The sequence below is a fragment of the Podarcis pityusensis genome, assembly GCF_964106645.2.
Source record: "Podarcis pityusensis genome assembly, chromosome: 2".
Taxonomy (NCBI): domain Eukaryota; kingdom Metazoa; phylum Chordata; class Lepidosauria; order Squamata; family Lacertidae; genus Podarcis; species Podarcis pityusensis.
In genome coordinates, this window is record NC_138029.1 from 32,347,596 (window position 1) to 32,369,934 (window position 22,339).

Here is a 22,339-nt window from a genome sequence, read left to right on the forward strand (position 1 = left end):
ACCTCTGTGCATTGGTTTGGTTACAACAGGCATCCCCAAACTCGGCCCTGTTTTGGGACTATAACTCCCACCATCCCTAGCTAACGGGACCAGTGGTCAGGGATGATGGGAGTTGTAGCCCCAAAACATCTGGAGGGCCGAGTTTGGGAATGCCTGGGTTACAACAAGGCCCGCTCACTTCTAGCCTTTGAAGCCCCTAGCCATCATAAATATTAAAAATAATGACAAACGGAAACAAAATAAGGCAGCCAAACGTTCCCCCAAAGAGTGAGTAGTTTGTTTACATAACCAGCTGATCTAAGAGGACTTGTTTGTTGCGGTCTAATCAGAACCAAAATATTTTTATTAATATTTACAGACATTTTAATGTTTTAATATGACAAAATCCAGATCTTACGCAGCAAAAAGATCTTTTAGCAAATCACATCTCTTATTTACTTAAATCTGCAACTCAGAATGTGTGTCACATTTTGGTCTGATGCCCATAAAAACAAGTTGTGAAACTTGGCATTTGATAATGCCAAAAGATTAACACTTAACTACATCTGAGACCAGCCCCCCCCTTGAACTTGAGGTCCATGTCAAGTGACCTTCTTACTTTCCCCTCCCCCACATGATTTGCCCTAATTACAACGGATAAATCTGAAGTCCCCCAACAGATTTTTATTCAACAGCTCTCTCTCTCTCCTGCCCAACACTAACGAATAGACATCAACTTCTCTTTTCTTTTTACCTTTGCTAAAGCAGCAAGACCAGAAGCAGGTTCTGGGTGACCCATGTTAGATTTAGTTGATCCAACCAACAGTGGTGGTCGATCTGATTGGCAAAAGACGTTGACGATGCCGTTCACTTCCTGAGGATCTCCAACCTAGCAACGGAGAAAGACAGGAAGTTAGGAGGAGCTACTGGATAGATTTCAAGTCTGGTGAGCTCTGTCAGATTTTTTTCTGAACAGCTGTGTATGCAGGTGTACAACTGAGTGTGGGGAAAGGAATACAATGCCCGCTGCTGCTGCTATGGTGGCAGTAATGGCTGAGGCTTTCTCATTAGAGTCCAGATCTGCCATCGCCTTGGCAGCCCCCACCCCCTGTTGGTGAACAGGAGGTGCTGCTGGTCTCCTCCCCACCCTTATTTCTGATTTAGATCTTCACCCATCTCTTCTTCCCTGGAATGAGAGGGGTGAACGCCATTTTGGAGTTTGCCTCAGGGGCCAAAATGTCTTGGCCTGGCCTCCCCACACATGTTCCCATGGAGGAATTTAACACTGTGAAACCAGGGTGCAAACCCCAACGTTTCTGAAATATATTGAGAGGAATCATGGAGTGAGTGGAGATGAGAGGAGGTAACCTATTATATCCAGTGAAAGCGTCAAATGGGAACTGCCGGTCTATGAAAGCAAAGCGGCAAATGGGAAATCTAATTGCTCCCAAACAAACTACAATAATATAGAACTAAAAAGAAACTAGCATTGAATGAAAGAAAAGAGAGACAGAACAGGGGACATGGAGAGAGGGCAAACCTTGGTGCCTGTGCCATGAGCTTCTATGTATTCCACTTCCTCAGGCTTAACCCCAGACTCCCTGTACAGGGAACTGACCAACTGCTGCTGCATCCATCCAGAGGGGAACGTTACACCTGAAGCAAAAAGAATGGTCAATTCCTGGGTTCATACAAGGAAATTATCCATATGTTGTGAACTAAATCTTGCTTTGGCAGAATTTGCCTCTAAGTGCAGCATGTGCTGAATGAAGTGGTCAGAGGCCTAGTGGGCGGGGCGAGGAAGACCATTTCACCAGGCACAGTTTTTTCAAGGGCATGTTTTGCTTCTCAGACTGCCCCTGCCAGTCCCGCGCTGCTTTGCAAATCTGATCCCACATTCCAGACTTGTGAAGCAGGGCATCAGGAGGGCACAACAGGCTTATGCCTGTCCAATCTAGCGGCTGAACCCCACTCAGCAAACTGCTCTTGTCTGTGAGCTTTGATTCAGGAGGTTTTTCAGTTCGATCAGGGAATAAGGCCCTCCTAAGGTGCTTTGAACAAAGCACCGCCTAGCTGCTATGCATTTTGAGGAGGATGCCACAAATTTCACATTGAGCATCCAACACTGTAAATTGCAAAGGCTACTTTCAGAAGCACCTTCCCCACCCCATCACCGCTAACACCCAAGAGAGCTGTGCTTTCCATGTGCTCCCTAGATGACACATGACTATACCGCATTCCAAAATCTAAGGAAAGGCAGACCCAGTCACTGGGACGCACCTTCGTTTTTCACAACAAAGGATATAGATTCATTCAGCTTTAAGTCAGAGACGCTGTCTCTTTAATGGATTGCTTGGGTCTAAGCTGAAGCACTCTGCTACAATAGCCCACATGGGATGAAGAGGGACGTATTATAAGTGAGCTCACAGCATGTGCCTTGGCCACATAGTAAGACCGGCTTTCCCAAGGAAATGGACAGATATGCGTGCCAGCAAACTGAACGCTGCTCAGCCTTCAGCCTTGCCATTCCCTCCACACTTCAGGCACGCTATCTAGCCTTCCATATTTTTAACTGAATATCCGGGCAGTTACACAAACTTTTGTTGTTGCTTCTCAAAAAGGATGTTGTTGGGGTTTTTTTAAAAAATGGAAAACGGCTTGTTGGGGAGGGGGAAGAGGAGATAAGTACCATGATGCACCATCAGATCCTAGAGAAGGGCAAGAACTGTGTGGCAGAGCGCATGCAATTCCTGGCATCTCTAGGGAAAACCCCTTTCTGAAACCCTAGATAGCTGCTGCTGGCCAGTGTTGACAGTACTGAGCTACATGGACCAATGGTCTGACTTTGTATAAGCCAGCTTCCTATGTTCCTAATTGCAAAAAAACAGTTAACACCCTAACTGAACAAGGTGAGACTATTCCTAACCCAACTCCACTGGGTTACATTCCATCGTCTACCAGGATGCATCTTAGAATGTCGCAAGCTCCAGATATTAATTTTAAAGAAATCTTACCTTGCTCCTTAAATCCATCGGTATTACACCCAGCATTGACTATGGTAGCGTAAACCCGTTTGGCTAGGGACTTCTTGGTCAGGAAAACAACTACAGCAGCTTCTGATCGGCAGTATCCATTCCCTGCAGAAATCCAGAGCCATGAGAAGCACCATCACCACCCCACATGTAATCCGCTTTAGATAGTTGGGTTTCTAGCCATACTTTCTCAAGGTTGCTGAGCAAGCGAAACGCAAAAGCCAGCATCAAATAGCCCTTATTCATATTTAAAATGGCTGGGCACTCAAATACCTCCCAACCTACTTATTTTGAGAAAAGGCATCAAGACAAAGCAGATTTTATTTTATTTTATTAGATTTATATAGCACCCTTCATCATGAGATCTCAGGGCGGTTCACAGAATATAGTAGAGTTACACAAGGCACATGTGTTTATCCTGATTTGTTTGCAGGGAGATCAGACAGTGTTGCCTATTTGATAAGCACTCACTCCTATTTGACCGTGTGGAAGTTAGATGACGTTGCATCAAAGTAAGAGTTGTTATTCCCCACTTTCCAGAACACTTTCTTTATCATACAAAAATCTGATCTTTTGGGGAAGCAGGTTGTGCAATATAATTGTGCAACCTGAATTAGCCAGTATGTGACTGAATTCCACCTGAAAATGACGACAAACTGGAAGTGCCCAGAGAAGAAGCGGAAGGAAGGAAGTCCTATATCTTGTTCGTTTAGTTTTTAAGTATTTCATTTCAAGGTATTTAAAAACCACTTAATATTTTAAAAACTCCTGTGAGAACTACTTATAAGGCTCATAACAGCTTTACTGATTACATCTCATTATAATGCTCTGTTCAAATAAATTTGAGCACTTGAACTACTTGAATCAATAAAGTTAGCAGAAGAAAACAAATTAAACAAATCGTTGTCATATAAAATGTGGTAGTTTTAACAGTCTGTCTATGTCTCACACTTTTCCTAGCAGTTCTTCTAAAGTAACTGTACTTCTGTTATTCATATATATAGCTGGTGATATATTTATTCCAGTATGTGGATTTGAGGTATTTGCTCCTGAAGTATTCTAACAGGCAGATTAAATGATTTAGAGAAAGTATCGCAGGTGGCGCTGTGGGTTAAACCACAGAGCCTAGGACTTGCCGATCAGAAGGTCGGCGGTTCGAATCCCCACGACGGGGTGAGCTCCCGTTGCTCAGTCCCTGCTCCTGCCAACCTAGCTGTTCAAAAGCACGTCAAAGTGCAAGTAGATAAATAGGTACCGCTCCGGCGGGAAGGTAAACGGCGTTTCCATGCGCTGCTCTGGTTTGCCAGAAGCGGCTTAGTCATGCTGGCCACATGACCCAGAAGCTGCATGCCGGCTCCCTCGGCCAATAAAGCGAGATGAGCGCCGCAACCCCAGAGTCAGCCACAACAGGACCTTATGGTCAGGGGTCCCTTTACCTTTATCATCTAATTAAGTTATAGATAAGATCTTCCCCAGCCAGTCAGTTAAAAAAAAGGCCCATGTGTGTATTTATATTTTTCTAGCTAGTTAAAAGTTTTCCCACACACACACACAGTGAAGAACCTGTTTTACTTAACTGCAACGTTCAAACTAGTGCAAGATACCAATGATACATAACTTTGAAGATACTTTCATTTGAAAAGGAAAAAGAACAAGGTTGAGGTTACCTCACATTTCCTTGTTTCCTCTCAGACCTGCCTAGTATTATGTATTCATAATTTGGTTCCATTTTGCTGTGTTTTGTATGACATCACCCTCTAAGCTTCCCAGAAGTTATTTACCATATTTTTCGCTCCATAAGACACACCCGACCATAAGACGCACCTTGTTTTTAAGAGGAGGAAAACAAGAAACAAGAAAGCAACGTAAAGCCTCTTGAGCGAAGAGGCAGGAGAGCTCCGGCTGCGCTCAAGAGGCTTTGCGTGGCTATCCCTGAAGCCAGGAGAGCGCACCGATCCCTCTTGCTCTTCTGGCTTCAGTGATAGCTGCGCAGTCTGCATTCGCTCCATAAGATGCACACACATTTCCCCTTACTTTTTAGGAGGGGGAAAGTGCGTCTTATAGAGCGAAAAATACGGTATTTATATCTCCCTAGTTTCTTATTAAAGAGCCAATCTTTTGGGAAAAGAACAGACTATTATTCTAAAATACTCCTGTACTTTGAGAACAAGCTACCTTCCATGCCTGCTTGGTTCGGTTCAAGCTTGGTTTGTCTACGACCCACAAAGAAGCTCTTAGACAAAACAAAGCCATTAAAAGCAATTCATTATTGCAGAATAGCCTTGAAAGAACAGTGATGCCTTCTCTGTCTTTTCTGGAGACCAGTTAAACAGAAAGCTTATAAAAACAGAGAATGAAGAAAGCGAAAACCAAACGGTTTAGCTACTGGAGGAGAACAAGCCATGCAACTGAACACTGCTGTTGTCAGTTCCGATATTTGTTATCCTGAAAAGAGCTGGGACTTCTTAATTTACCAAGAGAAGACCAAGATTTACACTCCCTCAAAAATGGGAGTGCTGCTGACTGCTTCCAAAACATGGCCGAATATGAAAACAAACCCCTTACCTGAAGCATCAAAGGATTTGCAGGCACCCTCAGGACTCAGCATGCCAAGCTTCATGAACTGCACAGAAGTGTTGGGCTTCAGTACGAGATTGACTCCGCCTACAAGGGCTGATTCGCATTGTCCACTGCGGATTGCTTTGTAAGCATTGTCCAGAGCAACGAGGCCAGAGGAACACGCTGTGTCGATGGACATACTTGGTCCTTTGGGAACGAAAACCATGAAAGAAAGAAGACAACAAGCCGCCATCAGTTGTTTTGCCTTTTCAGCTTTCTTAAGGCCATAGTTTTTGTTCTCTTGGGGAACAAAGCCTTTAAGATATGATAACAGGAGAGGCTTCTGTTTACAGAGAGGAAAGTTAACTATGGTGGCACATTAATTCCAGCCCTGGTTTGACCCACACATGCCTACTCATAAAGAGTTTCAATACATTTGTCAAGTGCTGTGATTCTCAACAATGCCATAGTAATTCACCCATTAGAATTTGCAAAACATCCATCAAGAATATATGCTCTTTGTACTGAAGACTTCTGCAGCACTGTTATGGATCCTCTTCACCTACATCACAAACTTTCCTGCATCTTCCCCTGTCTGACCAAACATCTGCCCTGCCATGAGATCATCGGTCCATTGGCCCTCCATAGATGCAAACTTACCTTTGAAATCAAAGAAGTATGAAATTCTGTTGGCAAACATAGCACGTTGACAGCCAGTCATACTGTACCCCAGCAACTGTTCAGGGTCTACGCTAAACGCTTCACCAGCTTCTGACCCACTCACACCAATCCACACTCCTGTGTCCGTGCCCCGAATGGAAGCTGGATTAATTCCTAAAAGGGGAGAAGGCCACCAAATGAAAGAAAACATTAGAAATATAATAAATATCATTGAATATTTGGAGGTGAGAAATGAAAAGCAGGGTGTGGAATTGTCAAAGAACGGATGAGGTCACTTGAAACATTTGACACTTAAGTGCTTGGTCCATGAACCAAAGGGTTGGGGCGGGGAGGAAACACAACCCAGGACACAGAAGTAGGGACAAGAAGGGGGAGAAAGGCAGTTTATGAAAGATCTTAACTATTGTTGCTTGTAAGGAAAAGTGTGTATGATCACAGAACTCAGGCAACCATGGAACTCAGTCACATGATCCCTAAAGGTAAAGGTACCCCAGACCATTAGGTCCAGTCATGGCCGACTCTGGGGTTGCAGTGCTCATCTCGCTTTATTGGCGAGGTAGCCGGCGCACAGCTTCCGGGTCATGTGGCCAGCATGACTAAGTCGCTTCTGGAGAACCAGAGCAGCGCACGGAAACGCCATTTACCTTCCCGCCGGAGTGGTACCTATTATCTACTTGCACTTTGACGTGCTTTTGAATTGTTAGGTTGGCACGAGCAGGGACCGAGCAACGGGAGCTCACCCTGTTGTGGGGATTCGAACCGCTGACCTTCTGATCGGCAAGTCCTAGGCTCTGTGGTTTAACCCACAGCGCCACCTGCGTCCCTCACATGATCCCTACCACATAGCTAATAGGATGTGGGCAAGGATGGTGGGAAGAAGCTCACAGGTGTTGTCATTCTGTGTCATCTCTCATGCTAAGCTAAATCAATGGTCCAGAAGCAAAAAAAAAAAAAAAAAAGACCACGGAGAAGCAAAGTGGCTGCAAGATCCTCTCTGGGACGCCCAACATTTGTGTGTCCTCACTAAGCCAAGGTTTGGTTTAGTGTATCATATGAACCAGGCTATTATATTACTGAAATAGGTGCTTTGACTTTCTTTTTCCTGTTTGCAGTCTTTCTGATTGAAAGTGGTATATAAATACTTGGAATCTTTTAAAAAAACACAACTATATAAACATGGTCCTTCCCTCACGGCCTTTTGAGTATAAAGTTTTCTTGGCAGAAATGACCCGAAGCAAAGAGACAGGCAAAAATTACAACTTTACCCCACATTGTTTCCTGAAATACGCAGTGAATTGCTGAACGGGGGGTGGGGTGGGGAGTATATTAAATGGGAAATGTGTTCAAAGAGCACAAGACAAGCCAATGCATGATGCCCCTGCTGATTATAAAAAATGCTGGCAAACGTGATCCTCTTTCTCTCTAAAGCAGATTATGACTCCCATCTGTGACATATAGGAGAAAATGTGTGAAATGAACCTAATTCTTAAGATAACTGAATCTTACTTTATTTTTTGTAGGAAGCATTGAAGCTTGCAAGAAAAGGAACCAGCATATAAACATTATATGGAAGCCCAGCCGGATATGGGCAGGATATAAACAAAACAAAACAAAACATAATAATTAACAAAACATAGAATAAGAACATAGGCCCACCAATGCATTTCAGCTTAGCTTCCTAAAAAATGGAAGTGTTGTCTCTGCCAGCCATGAGATTTCAAAAAGTTTTATCTAAACTTTCCACATTATTGGAAACTCTAATGTCTCCATTTTACACCAATGAGCAGGAAGGCTTCATTTGGAGGACATAGGAAAAGAGGTTGGAAAACGTGTCTTCAAGAGATCCCAGGAGCTCTGTCAGAGAGGGACATGTCAGCTGTGGACACATTTCCTAACACGTCTTTTCAACACTGCTACCCGTCGTTACTGATACCAGTTATTAGTGTTGCTAATACTTTTGTATAATCTTTCTTTCACTGTCAAAATTGCAAGAAGCATGTTGCAACGGGAACTTTGCAAAGGTGTGACACTAATTTCAAAAGACACAGAAATGTCAAGGCCTTCACAACAGTGGTTTCATCATTTAGTTCCAAGGTAAGTTTATCAAAATGCATGGTCATGGTGTTCTGACAAACAATAGAAGCTAGATCTCTCGGCAAAGGCCTGGATTTAACTAAACTGCTGTGCTTAGCAGAAGCCAGTGCAAGGGCTCCCACTAGCACAACAGGGTTTCCTCCCCTCTTCCCCCTAATTTGCTCCAATGGATCATGTACACCCCAGAAAAGCACATGGGGGGTAACAATCAGAAGAGTGCAACACTGAATTCCTCCGAAAGTCTGTTTTGTTTTTAAAAACTGCCAACCCTCATGTCACAGAGTGGGGAAAGTCATATTTAGATTATTTCTTCTAGATCTGGAAGCCAGAATAAACCTGGGCAGTAGACAGAATCTTTTTGCTTCGGTTCCCTGCCCCAACCCATGTCCCCCTACATATATGCTGTCCTGAAAACAAAGTTTGGTGTGCTTTGGGTCTGTAAATAGTTTACGTTATCTTGCGCAAGCGACACAATTTGTACACGATTGATTTGCATGTTAATAGGACTTTTGGAGCAGAATTCTAGAACTCTTTGCTCACCGCCATCTAAAATGGCCTCGTACGAGACTTCCAGCAGCAGTCGGAGCTGAGGGTCCATCGTGTGAGCTTGCTTTGGGTGAACTCCAAAAAAGGAGGCATCAAACTTGCTGATGTCCTTGAGCTTCCCATTTCTCCTGGGCAGTCCGTAAAGTCCTGAAATTTCAAAAGAAGAAAGAAAAATTACATCACGTCTTCTGTGATTAGAAATTGCATCTTGGTTGTGCTGCTAATAATAATAATAATAATAATAATAATAATAATAATTTATTATTTATACCCCACCCATCTGGCTGAGTTTCCCCAGCCACTCTGGGCAGCTTCCAATTGAATGTTAAAAAAATACAGCATTAAATATTAAAAACGTCCCTAAAGAGGGCTGCCTTCAGATGTCTTTTAAAGATAAGATAGCTACTTATTTCCTTCACATCTGGTGGGAGGATGTTCCACAGGGCGGGTGCCACTACTGAGAAGGCCCTTTGTCTGGTTCCCTGTAATCTCACTTCTCGCAATGAGGAAACCGCCAGAAGGCCCTCGGCGCTGGACCTCAGTGTCCTGGCTGAACGATGGGGGTGGAGATGCTCCTTCAGATATACAGGACCAAGGCCGTTTATTATGTATGACACTGCTATTTCTACATCACTTCTTCTGTGATTAGAAATTGCATCTTGGTTGTGCTTATTATGTATGCCACTGCTATTTCTATTTCTATTTGCTATTGCACAAAACTTCTTGCAGAGTTGCTTTTATCATCTGGAGAGTTTGCAAAAGCACCATAGTTTAATTAGGTGTTTTTTTGGTAAAGGCAGACATCATGGAACTTATTTTCCTATTCTCCGAGCTTGTATGTGTTATTTGCTTTCTATTTATACAGGGGGGAAAGCCGGACAAAGATTTGGTTGGATTAATTTAGAACAGTGGTTCCCAACCTTTTTTTGGCCATGCCCCACCTAAGCATCTCTAAAATCCTTATTGCCCCCCACCCCCATGACATATAATTTTTATTATTCAAAAGGTGAACTCCTATTCATGTGGAGGAAGCGTAAAAGGCCATTCACTGTTAGTAACTCATTCTCGAATTGCCCCCCTTAAAAAACAAATTGCCCCCCTGTGGGGCGTGTGCCCCATGTTGGGAACAACGGATTTAGATGGATTCAACCTCTGAGGCAGAAGTTCCCGCTGAAGTCACTTTCAGCTATACAGTCAAGGACATCCAGGAATGCAGATGAGAGCACAGGAATTTGACAATGGTTCCTGTTCCTTAAAGGTCACACAACTCAATGACCCTTAGAGTTCATCTTTCCAATGTTTCTGTTTCTCCTGACAACAACAACTTATTATTTGTATCCAACCCATCTGACTGCGTTGCCTCAGCCACTCTGTGCGACTTCCAGCATATATAGGTAAAGGTAAAGGGACCCCTGACCGTTAAGTCCAGTTGCAGACGACTCTGGGGTTGCAGCGCTCATCTCGTTTTACTGGCCGAGGGAGCCGGCGTTTGTCCGCAGACAGCTTCCGGGTCATGTGGCCAGCATGACTAAGCCACTTCTGGCGAACCAGAGCAGCGCACGGAAACGCCGTTTACCTTCCCGCCGGAGCATTATCTATTTATCTACTTGCACTTTGGTGTGCTTTTGAACTGCTAGGTTGGCAGGAGCAGGGACCGAACAACGGGAGCTCACCCCGTCGTGGGGATTCGAACTGCCGACCTTCTGATCGGCAAGCCCTAGGCTCAGTGGTTTAGACCACAGCGCCACCCGTGTCCCTTCCAGCATATATAAAGCATAGTAAAACATTAAACTTTAAAAAGCTTTCCCATATAGGGCTGCCTTCAGATGTTATATAATTACTCCTTAACATCTGATGGGAGGGCATCCCACAGGGAGGGTGCCACTACCGAGAAGGCCATCAAGATCACTAGACCTACCTGGTTTCCATCTCCGGTCATCTTCTGTAACCATGTCCACTCCATTGATCAAATTTTCCCAAAACTCTTGCAAGTTTTCTGATTCTGGCAGCTTCCCTGCTATGCCTGCAACCACCACTTCCTCCATCTCTCAACTTGTCTCTAGACAGCAAGTGGAGAAAAGAAAAATCAGGCCTATGCAGCAATAATGAATCACACAAGAAAATTACAATGCACTTGTTAATAAAACAAATATATAATTACCAGTGAAACACCGGGCAAATTAATTTCATATATTTTTGAGCAGCAGATCAGATTCTTTTAAAGATATACCTGTAGAACAGACCACATGAGAGCTATTTTATGAGCAGATGTGGTCTTTTATATACCAGTGGGCTTGGAGATCCTGGATGCAAGTGCTGAACTCGAAGTAACTGAATAAACAGCAAGGAACAAAAACTTCTGGAAAGCTATTGGTGCAACCACACAGTGAATGAAATTATTCAAATAGAGATAGAAGAAGGCTTTAGCCTACGGAGTTCGTGATTAATAACATCTAATTCCATATCATGGGTGGAACCCAACGTAGTACTACGGCAATTTTTCTACCTGTACAATGATTTCTATCTGTGCAGCTGAACATTCTCTCCCTTTCCTCCTCCCATGCACAGCCTAAATTTGTTCCATGAGGGCCCCCACCCATGATTCTATATCAATATGTAGGTGGCACCACTTGGAGCATCTTGTAACACTTGGAAAAAGCCTTTCAACACCTTGGCCAAGAATCCACCCTGTCATGTCTATTACTTCCAGCAATAGTAACAGGGTCAAACATATTGCACTGGCTTCCATCCTGGCCAGTGCTCTGTCCCTCCTCCTGAGGGACTGCCCTTTTAAAAATAATTTTATTAATTTTAGTCCGCTGTAGTCAGATAACTGCAAATTTAGCAATGTAGCAAAGGGGCACACATCTGGCTGTATGTGAATTTTGTGCTACTAGTGATGAATTGACCGAGATATTATTGGGCAGCAAGTGATTTTTGCTTTAGTGTGTTGTGGGATTAATATTACTATTGACCATGTCACCTGCTGCATAATGGATATATACTGAATAGCACTAGTCAGGCACTGAGCAGTAACATCATTATGTTTAGGTGCCTATTGAAGGCATGTTTATTCAAGAAGGCTTGCCCCGATGGGTAACCCAATAACTTACGGAATACTGATTGCATACTTGCAGATATGGTTTTGTTGTTTTCTAGCATTTGTAAGATGTTGTTTTATTGGATGGGATCTAACTAAAATGGGTTCTGTCAACAGAAGCCCACACAAGAACTTCTGCTTGCACAATGGGGCTCCCCCTCTCATCCCCCACATGTGCCCCCCCAAAAAATTGGGGGGGAGTCAGGAGAACCCCCGAAACAGCATGCAGGGGGAGGAAAGGGGAGATTGCTCCATCTGACAAGCCCAAATGCTTGCCCTGGTGGAACAATTGTCAGAATGCAACGTTGAAGTGCTCCCGATGTTTTAAGAGCTTTTAAGAAATGATTTCAGAAACTGGGCACTGTGTTTTATCATCTCGTACACTGCTTTGATGAACTCTAGCCATGAATCAGTTTGTAATTTTTCCCCCTGTTGTTGCTGTTGCTATAGATGTTGTCAGCAAATAAAACAACAAAGCAGGTTGACAATCCAGATAATAAAATTCAACATAACATTTCGGTGATCTGTGACATACCTAAAGGTATGGAGGGAAAATATTTGCTTTTAAGTAGTGAGGTAGTATATTTTAGTATATAATAACATAGTTTATATTTAGTTCTGAATGCTAAGGAACCAGTCCAAAACACTTTTTTTGGGGGGGGGGGACGAGCTTGACAAGAAATCCTTCAGCTATAAAACTATTGCAGTTCTCCCTTCAATCACTCTGAGCAAGTTTAACTCATTTAAATATATTGTTGCTACTCTTCACCAGTCTGTAGGTAGGACTTCCTAGAAAAGATCAGCAGAGATAAAAAGGCAAAACTAACTGTTGTAGTCAAAGCTAACTGATAAAGAAGTAAAAGAGGCGCAGCCAGATTCCTTGGCTTCCTTTCCTTGCTTGTAGTGATTCAGAGCAGAGATTTGCTCTGGAGGGCAGAGCTGAGCTTAGAGCTAAAAGTGGGAAGTAGAGTGAAGCAATGTGAGAGTGAAGAGACTGAGCCTTTCTAGGTCTTACGCCATTCTATGGGTACCACCAAATGTCCTTTTTATTGTGCTTACATTATACAATTTGTGCTGATGATGGTATTGAGGTGGTTACACGCAATCCCACTTTCAATCATGCTCATGATTGCAAAAGTTCTAGGGTGATCATACCACTTCGTTTCCAATGACGGTATATCCTGTAGCTTTCAGCTGAAATCCTGTCATACCACAAATATTCTGAGCGCCTTTTTTTTTTTTAGGCCCCTCTTTTGTTGTTATAGTGCAAGAATGCCCCTCCAGATGAAAATAGTGCAGTAAAATATGTAAGAATGTCTTTTCAAGATAAGTTCATTTAAGGGCAAATGGAATATCAATGGAAATGCATAATTGAAGACTATAATTCCTGATCATAGTCAGTAAGCTGCAAGCCTGTTCCTGTTGAGGTTGGTATAAAAATACCCCCCTTAATTTTAATGGAAGAGGACTGCAGTCTTCAATAATTATCAGTAACAATTATATTCTTTCATTCATCTATCAGGAAATTCCTTTCCCTTTCCTATGCAGGCAAGTATTCAATGCATACAATGGCATCTAAATACAGTCATACCTCAGGTTACGAATGCTGCAAGTTGTGAGTTTTCGGGATGCGGACCGCACCGAACCCGGAAGTACCGGAACGGGTTACTTCTAGGTTTCGGCGCTCGCACAGAAACACAAAATGATGTCACACGCATGCACAGAAGCGCCGAATCACGTCACGCATGTGCTCAGACACAGCACTGCGGGTTGCGAATGTGCCTCCCGCACGGATCACGTTCACAACCTGAGGTATGACTACAGCAATTTAGCCTTATTTCTGTGCTGGCTTGTCTTGTTTGGGACATTCAAATGGACATCCATCATGCCAGTAGCACAGCAGGGTCACTCCTCAGCCCCATGAGGTGACTCATACCTACACTGAAGGATGTTCAGAGAGCTCCTTCACATGAGGGGATTCCGATTGGTCCAGTGATGCCCCCTCACACATGAAAGAGCTTTAAATGCATATGTTGGCACACACAGATTCCCAAGCTCGCCAAGGACACAGCTAGTGCGTGTGGGGGCTATCTCATGCTGCCCTACAGCCCCCCTCCCTCACACTCCTTGTTGTTTAGTGGCATCAATTACACCTTGAATGACCAAAGATTGATTGTTCAATCACAGGTGTCAACTGTTCTTCTGTAAGATAGTGGGTGGAATTCAACATGGTGCACTTCCAGATTTCCCCCCTGTTCCCTCTGAATTTGGGGAGCAGGGAGTTCCCTGACACACTCCAGAGACCATTTTTGGGGTGTGGGGCACATGAGGGAAGGAGAGGGGGGAAGAAATGGAAGTCCTTTCACAAAGCTAATGGTGTTGGTTAGGTTGATCCTACATTATATCCCACCTTTCCTCTAAGGCGTTCAAGGTGCATACATGGTTCTTCTCCATTTTGTCCTCACAAGAACCTTGTGAGTTGGGGCAACTCACTACCTCTCCACTTAGCCTTTTTCATGGGGTTCATTTGGAGTTAAATGAGGAGAAAAACCATGTACACCACCTTGAGCTCCTTAGAGAAAAGGGTGGGATATAAATCCAATAAATAAATAGTCCAGGGGTAGGGTGAGGCCTGTGACTTCCAGATACTGTTGGAGCTACAACTCTACAATTCTATGAGTCTATGGATTCTCATCAGCCTTGGCTGGCATGGCCAGTAGTGGGGACTTGGACTGTGAAGATCCAAATTCAAATCTGCACTCAACCATGTAGTTCACCTTGGGCCAGTCACTGTCTCTCAGCCTAACAAACCTGACATGGTTGCATGAGGATAAAATGGGTGGAGAACCATGCATGCTTCCTTGAGCTTCTTGGAGAAAAGGTGGGATATATATATATATATATATAGTAAGTAAATCTTCCTAGGTATTCTTTCTCTGGTGTCCACAAGACACTTAAAAGTCATTCAGACAGAAGAACAGAGCAATAATGAAGAGCTCCCTGTTGTACAATATAAAATTTAAAGGCAGCATGAGGGTACATTATTTAATGGAAGTGCTATCATCCTAATTTAAAGCAGCAAGCAATTCTACTCCCAGTAAATTCCTAATCATTTTATAATCCAGATGTACCATTGATCATCTGCACATCCCATTCTTCTGGTCGTGCCTTTGAAAGCCTAGCCATTTATTTTCACATCCTACGCTCCAGACAACTGGGTCATTTCGAAAATCTGATCCAGTGAGCCCGATAATGATCATGGGTAGGCAAACTAAGGCCCGGGGGCCGGATCCAGCCCAATTGCCTTCTAAATCCAGCCCACAGACAGTCCAGGAATCAGCGTGTTTTTACATGAGTAGAATGTGCCCTTTTATTTAAAATGCATCTCTGGGTTATTTGTAAGGCATAGGAATTCGTTCATTCCCCCCCCCAAAAAAAATATAGTCCGGCCCCCCACAAGGTCTGAGGGACAGTGGACCGGCCCCCTGCTGAAAAAGTTTGCTGACCCCTGCTCTTGATGTTGTAGGAATACAGCTCTAATCAGCCCCAGGCAGCAGGGCCAATAAGTTTTTTTCGTTCAGCAACATCTGAAGGGCACAGTACTAACTCCCTCTATAAAGTGAATGATTTGCCTCTGAGGGAGGAAACGTTTCTGTGCTTTGGATCATATGTATCAGAATAAAGCTGAGAAATATTGATCTGCTCAGAATATATGAACTGAGATGGCCAAAGGGAAGAGATATTACAAAGATAAAGCAGAAATCTTTCTATCAGCTTCAGTGATACAATGAAAGACAAGGCGGAGGGAGAGTGGGATGCCAGCTAATTAAACTCAAAACACAGACTGAAGACCAGATAATTATTTTTTTCAGAGAGCTGAAAGTGCTATGAAGTAGGCATTGTACAACCATTTCACTGTCAGGTCTGGAAAATGGGTTTGCTAGGTGCTTTTAGTGTTTCAGGACCAGACCCCATTGCATGCTCAGTCGCATGTAGTTTCACACTCATAAAAACTACTGTCCTGTCTTTCAAAAATGGTTCCTTTCTGGTTTTCTGCTTACAACCTATTCTATCATCGATCTGATTTTACAGAGTTGCTTAAAATTATCAATCCAGCATCAGGTTTATTCACAGTGTGAACGTGAGTATCTGTCCCATTGTAATTGTGGTCTAATTATATCAGAATGGTGCAAGAGAGAGAATATGAAGATTCAGGGTGGAGCAGAGGCCAGGTATGAAATGTGAGTTTGAAGCAAGGGCAGCTCTATCATTAGGTGAAATGATGTTGTCGTCTTGTGCAGCAGATGAGCAATAGCACTTGGCCACCACTTTCTTCATCCATTTCTTCCCTGTGTCTTCTTGGCCTAGTTTTACTTGCTAGTGAATGGCTCACAGATGTCTGCCATAGACTACTGCGGTGCTGCTGCAGCTGCTGCCCAGTGCCACTTCTTCAGATAGTGAGTGTGGCAAGCTACACATGCTCTGTGGAGTCTGTCTTTGTTAGCCTGGCAACCCTTCAGCTTACTTTTCTGCTCTTCTCCAAAATGGGAAGGCGGGAGAAGAATAGCTTGTCTATCTGCTCATTGGCCAACTGTCCAGGCAAACAATTGGCTGATGGGGGTCCAGCAACACAGCAAGACACATCACATGCTGCATTGTGTCATGGGTGCTGCAGTGGGTGCAGCAGAAACCACCCATCACTCAGGCTGGAGGGAGAAGAGTAGAGACGGCAGAGCAGACAGACACCAGTCACCCAGGCATCCTCTGAGCCAAAACACTGCCATGTGAGCCAAGTAACCAGTCGAGGGGCAGGGTAGGACTGGGCAAGAGTGTTGGAGGCAGATGTTGGGTACACAGTGCCTGTGATGTTGTCTGGGATGAGATGAGGGGCATTTTAGTTTGGGGGGGGGAAGCATGAATAAGGACATTACAGAGGTGCATAAAATTATGCACGGTATTAAGAAAGTGGATAGAGAGAAGTTTTCCTCCCTCTATCATAACGCTAAACCAGAGATTATCCAATGAACTTGCACATTGGTGTTTTCGGGACGGACAAAGGGAAGCTCTTCTTCACACACAGTGCAAAATGTTCCTTGGGAAGAGGGATTGTGAAACCACTCTAGGAATTGTAGCTCTGTGAGGGAAACAGAGGTCTCCCAACAACTCTCAGCACCCTTCACAAACTACAGCTCCCAGGATTCTCTGGGAGAATATGACTATTTGAAGTAGAGTCATGGTGCCTTAAATTTATAGTGTGACTGTGGCCTAGGGCACAGAGCAGAGGATGGGCAGTTAATTTACAGCATTAGCTCAACCACACATATGCTTAAGTGAGCACAAATAAGTATTAATTATGTTGCTTCTGAGGGCAGGTTTACATAAGCAGTCTACAGCAACCCCAGGTATGCATTAAGATGGATAACAGAATATAGGTGAGAAGTAGTTCTCACGATCATAGCAGCACTTTGCCCCGAGATTATGACTAGAGGCATAATGATCAACTATCCATCCTAGCTTAGTTCATATTTTACATTTGCCAAAGTGAGCATGCATTCAATGAGCATTTGAGAACTCTTCATGAACAGAGGAAAGCGTCTATGAAGTAGTCCTCAGCATTTTCTCCCATAGTGTTCCTTTGTGACTGGCCTTTCTGCCGAATTTCACTTCTTCTTTTCCTATTGACTTTGTCAATAAGTTTAAATGATCGCTGTTATGCAAAAGGACCTTGCAACACACCTAGACAGCCTTTAGACTATTTTTGCATGCGTTGAGATTTCTGTAATATCCAGTGCAGTATTACACAGAGCTCTCTCCAATACGGATTTCTGCATTTTCTGATCTGAAATCATTCAAAGGAGGCCACACCATTGTAAGAGGGTACCTTATTTACACAGTATTTGTGCAGCCTTGTGGCACTGTGCTAACTCATTTATCATCCATAATAACCAGTCATTCTCACTGGCATTATGCACTAGTACCTACTTGTTTCATCACAGCACTTTGAGTACATTCATCGTACAGTAACTACGCACTTAGTCTTTTCTTGTGATTGTGCTACAAAAGGCCATTTTAAGTGCATTTCAACAGGTTGCTTGTAATTCATTAAGTATCTCCCCCTCCCATTGTTTCTTTTCTTAACTGGAGGATATTTTAAAGATGTGTACTGAAATTCATTTCAAGACTATGGCTACGTTTTGACATCATTTCAAGACTGTGGCTGTGTTTTGACATCACTATAAACCATGGTTTATTATGTTGTGAATGAGCCTAACCTCCCCTGAGCTTTCGGGCTCCCTTCTCCAGCACTGCTGTGAGGGGAATTTCAGATATGTTCACTTTCACTTAATCAGTATTTAGCCCATTTTCATTTAGCTAGTTTCATAAACTATGGCTTGAAGGAGGTTGTTTCAAACAAATCATTGTTAAAATTAACCATAGTTTGTTGGGATTAGGCAACGCAACAAGTTGTGGTTAAACAAAAATGCAAGCAAATGTTTCCAGTCATCTCCTGGTGGTTGCACTGGGGACAGGAGAAACCTCCTGAGTCCAGGGGAAGACTGTAGGACATTGTGGTCCTAAGAAATCATGATTCATCTTTATTATATCTCAACACAGCCACACACTGTCCTTTCCAAATTACTCTGCTCCCTCTGAGAAGGGACATCCATCACGGCACATAATGAAGGTATGGATTGTTAACCCAAACCAAACCAAACCAAACCAAACCAAACCAAACCAAACCAAACCAAAGGACTTTAAATAATTGAAGATAACACACTTCTATGTGTACATTTTGAACCTCTTTGTTGTAAGCATGTTCACTTCGGGGGCATGGAAAAATTATGTGCTTATTTTGTAGTGTCAGATCAGTGGTTCCTCCTAACTTCGTTTTTATTAAAGGGACTCACCAGCTGAGTGTTGTCTTTGGCGGCCAATCCCTTTATACTGACCTGTGACCATGCAGGGTGGCCAGGTGAAGAAGAGGTCAGGGCTCCTGCACCTCTGATAGTTGCATCAAAGGGAGAGTTTCAGCAGGTGTAACTTGTCATGCAGTGTATACATGCCAATATCCTCTCTTCTACAGAGCTACGCACTGTTCTCTTTTATATGCAGCCTCCAGTGACCATGAATGCGCTCACAAAACCCACTTCCTCCTACCCATAAGTCTCCAGTTAAATTAAAATGCTTGAATGTATAGTGTGATCCTAGCTATGTTAACTCAGAAGGAAGTCCCAATGATTTCAGCTGGTTTCACTTGTTCACAGCCAATGCTCTAATCCAGGGTTTCCCAAATTTAGGCCTCCAACTTTTTTTGGACTAAAAATCCCATCATCCTTGACCACTGGTCCTGCTAGCTAGGGATGATGGGAGTTGGAGTCCAAAAACCACTGGAGACCCAAGTTTGGGAAACCCTGCTCTAATCCTAAACATATTTCTTAGAGTAAACTCAAAGGGACATGCTCCTGAGTTACCATGCATAGGATTGGGCTGGTACAGTGTAATTCTGTGCTCAGGATTCTTGCTTGCACAAAAGTAAATTCCATTGTGTGAAATGGGGCTTATTAAATCATCGTGTTTAGGATTGTGGCCTGATTTTTCATTCCGGTACCACAAATTCCTGGGCTAGCACATAAATACTTGGGACAGGACATAGCAATAGTTCCTCTAGCTTAGTTTAACAAAAGGGGGGTGCATTTGGCCCTAAATGTGAACTTTAAGCAAACATAAATGAAATGAAATGAAATGTAAAGAATTAAATAAATAAAACCAATACAACAATCATTTACCCTAACACAGCAAGCAGATCCATCAGGATCAGTGCACCAGTCTCACAGAAGTCAACGACAGTTCTACCATTTTACTTTTAAGGTAAGGTCAACCTTGACTGAATTGCTTGTAAATTGAGAGATTAAGTTCTTTGCTTCAATTTGTTTCAGTGGGAGAAAGGGAACTTTTGTCACCAATGCAAGTTGCAGTACTTCTCAGTTCCTAGAGACATTAAATAAATGTTCATTGTTTTTAGATTCTTCTAAGCAAGGTTGAGAACGTATGACAAAAAGGGAAATATTCTGACTTCCTTGGTTTGGAATCTTACTTCAGACACTTAGGACAACAGTTTTGAGGATAAGCACACAAAAAACACAGACAAGGACAACTTTGCCACGGAACTGGGTTAGCAAAGGGGGGCGTGGTACCAGTTACCCTCTATGATTTAAAATATCTAGTAAGATAAATTGCTGTACGACACTTTTTGTCTTTAAATTCTCCATGTTGCATGACTATGGTACCTTATAAGGTAATTTAAAAAACAGAGAAATAAGAGAACTACCTTATTTTACCTGTTTTTATGCAAGTCTGAATAAAATTAACTGGCTGTAATACAAATAGCTCAAATTGCATTACAACAGCATCCCTTAGCTCTGGAGATGGATGTAGGATCGTACTGCTGAGCTGAGGAATATGAATACAAGGTTACATTACGAGAACAATAGAATAATCACAGGCTCTGTGAATGTCCTGAAACAAAGAGAAAATCCTTCCAAATGCTGAGCAGAAATTGCTGACTTTTATTAGCTACCTGAGAAGAAGTGAAAGACTTGGGTTGCAAGTGACGAAGTAGAAACTATCTGGTGTCATTTCCTAATGTCACAATAGAGCAGAGAATATCCAGTGCATGTCATATACCTTCCAAACTCTTATCTCCTTCTCTGTGCTTCTGCATATTAAAGGTAAGAGCTGGAAATTAAGGGGGGAGAGAACCCCCCTTTTCTACCTAGATCTGCTGAAATAATGGGCTTCAGTGTGCCAGTGTAACTGTCTTCCTTGACTGGTACAGTATCAAAATGGCTGGATGCAGAACACTTACAATGCAGCAAGGCTTAGCCTCCATCTCCCTTATTGCCAAACACTCCTCCCCCTTTTTATTCCATAACCTCAATACCGGGGGGAAACCACACCTCAAATCAACTTCACTGCTACCACATTACATCACAAAATTTCAAAGGCAGCAATTTACCTCTGCAATTTTATTCTGCCGTTAATTAAAAAATAATAAAATTAAATTTAAAAAACACACACTGTTGTTGTTTTAATCTCAAGAGCCACAGCTTTTGTTCGTTCCCCACAGAGCTGGCTATCAAAATGGAGAACAAAAACCTGATCTAGCATCGGAAGCTTCTCCGGTGCTACTTCTGAAAGATGTTGCGCTCAAGCCGCATAGCCACCCGATCCCACCCGCCTGCGCCTCCAAGGCCTCCTCCGGGTCCGAGCTGATTTCACTTGGGAAGGCTCATCCAACACCTGAAAATGGATGTCGCCTTCCGATTTCGAAGACGGGCCCGGACGACCTATTCACAACGGACGTATTTCAGTCTGCCTAAATTTGCACAACCCTATTTGCATAAGGAGGGTGGGAAAATGAAAACGCATTTAGAGATCTGGTGCCGCCAAGGCCGGTTCCCCTCCCCCACGCCGGGAAGAGGAGGAGGAGGAGAAGGAAGAGATCATGGCTGCTTCCAAAGGGGCCAAACCAGCCCCAGCGGGCAAAGGCACCGAGGGCATCCAGAGGGCCCCCGTCAAGCCGAGGACAGTCCTAGAGGCGCCCCAGCGCCCCAAAGTGCGCAGCAGCTCTAGCCGGCTGCTCCGTTTCATTCATACAAGCGCCATCCGGAGAGGAGGAGGGCTGCCTCTCCCTCCATCCCGGCAACCCGAGCCGGTTACCTGCTCGGGTCCTTGAGATCGGCAGCCACCGCTGGAAGGTGATCGGCGAAGGAGGCGCGCTGAAAAGCCCCGCTGCTGCTGCTGCTGCTGCTGCTGCTGCTACGCTGCCGGCCGCCAAGTCCCTGGCCGCCAAGTCCCTCTCTCCCTCCTCGTCGGTGCCCGATGCGTAACTGAGGCTGCCCGCGCCGCCTATCTGCGCTCCGCGTCCCTTTCTCACTGTCTCCCTCTAGCTCTCGGCGCTTATTTAAACAGCCACCACCTCCGGTGGCCACGCCACATGGGCTGACAGCTTTGCTCCTCGCCGCAGTCCAATGAGAGCTGGGGCTGGGCCTCCCGGCGCAGACCCTGGGGCGATGCCAGCCCCCTGGCTCACGGCAGCCTCTCGCCATCGCCGCGCGGAGGAGGAAGCAGCGAGCCAAAGAGCAGCGCCAGCCGAGCACGCGCTGCCCCATACTCAGCCCGCCTGGCCAAAAGCGCAACGGTGCCTGGCAGGAACTGGGCCAGCCGGCCGGCCTGCCCCGCGCGGTGGCGCATCACATGCCCGGGGGAAGCCTCCCCGCACGCACCGGCGTGACCCGGCCTGCCCTCGACCTGCGGGATCGACCAGTCTGTACCTTATTTTCGAGTT

The 22,339-nt window shown here is 44.2% G+C and overlaps 1 protein-coding gene across 1 annotated transcript in view; it reads right to left on the reverse strand.

The window, feature by feature from the left end:
- FASN (fatty acid synthase) overlaps positions 1–21,933 on the reverse strand; it is a 59,681-nt gene extending 37,748 nt beyond the window's left edge. The window contains exons 1-8 of the mRNA XM_080993523.1: positions 21,712–21,933; positions 10,810–10,950; positions 8,886–9,038; positions 6,231–6,404; positions 5,577–5,777; positions 2,994–3,116; positions 1,520–1,635; positions 734–868 (exon numbers count right to left, since the gene is read on the reverse strand). Of these exons, the coding sequence (XP_080849649.1) occupies positions 734–868; positions 1,520–1,635; positions 2,994–3,116; positions 5,577–5,777; positions 6,231–6,404; positions 8,886–9,038; positions 10,810–10,936 (1,029 nt within the window). The 5' untranslated portion in view covers positions 10,937–10,950; positions 21,712–21,933. The remainder of the gene's footprint in view (positions 1–733; positions 869–1,519; positions 1,636–2,993; positions 3,117–5,576; positions 5,778–6,230; positions 6,405–8,885; positions 9,039–10,809; positions 10,951–21,711) is intronic.
- Positions 21,934–22,339: the final 406 nt, after the last annotated feature.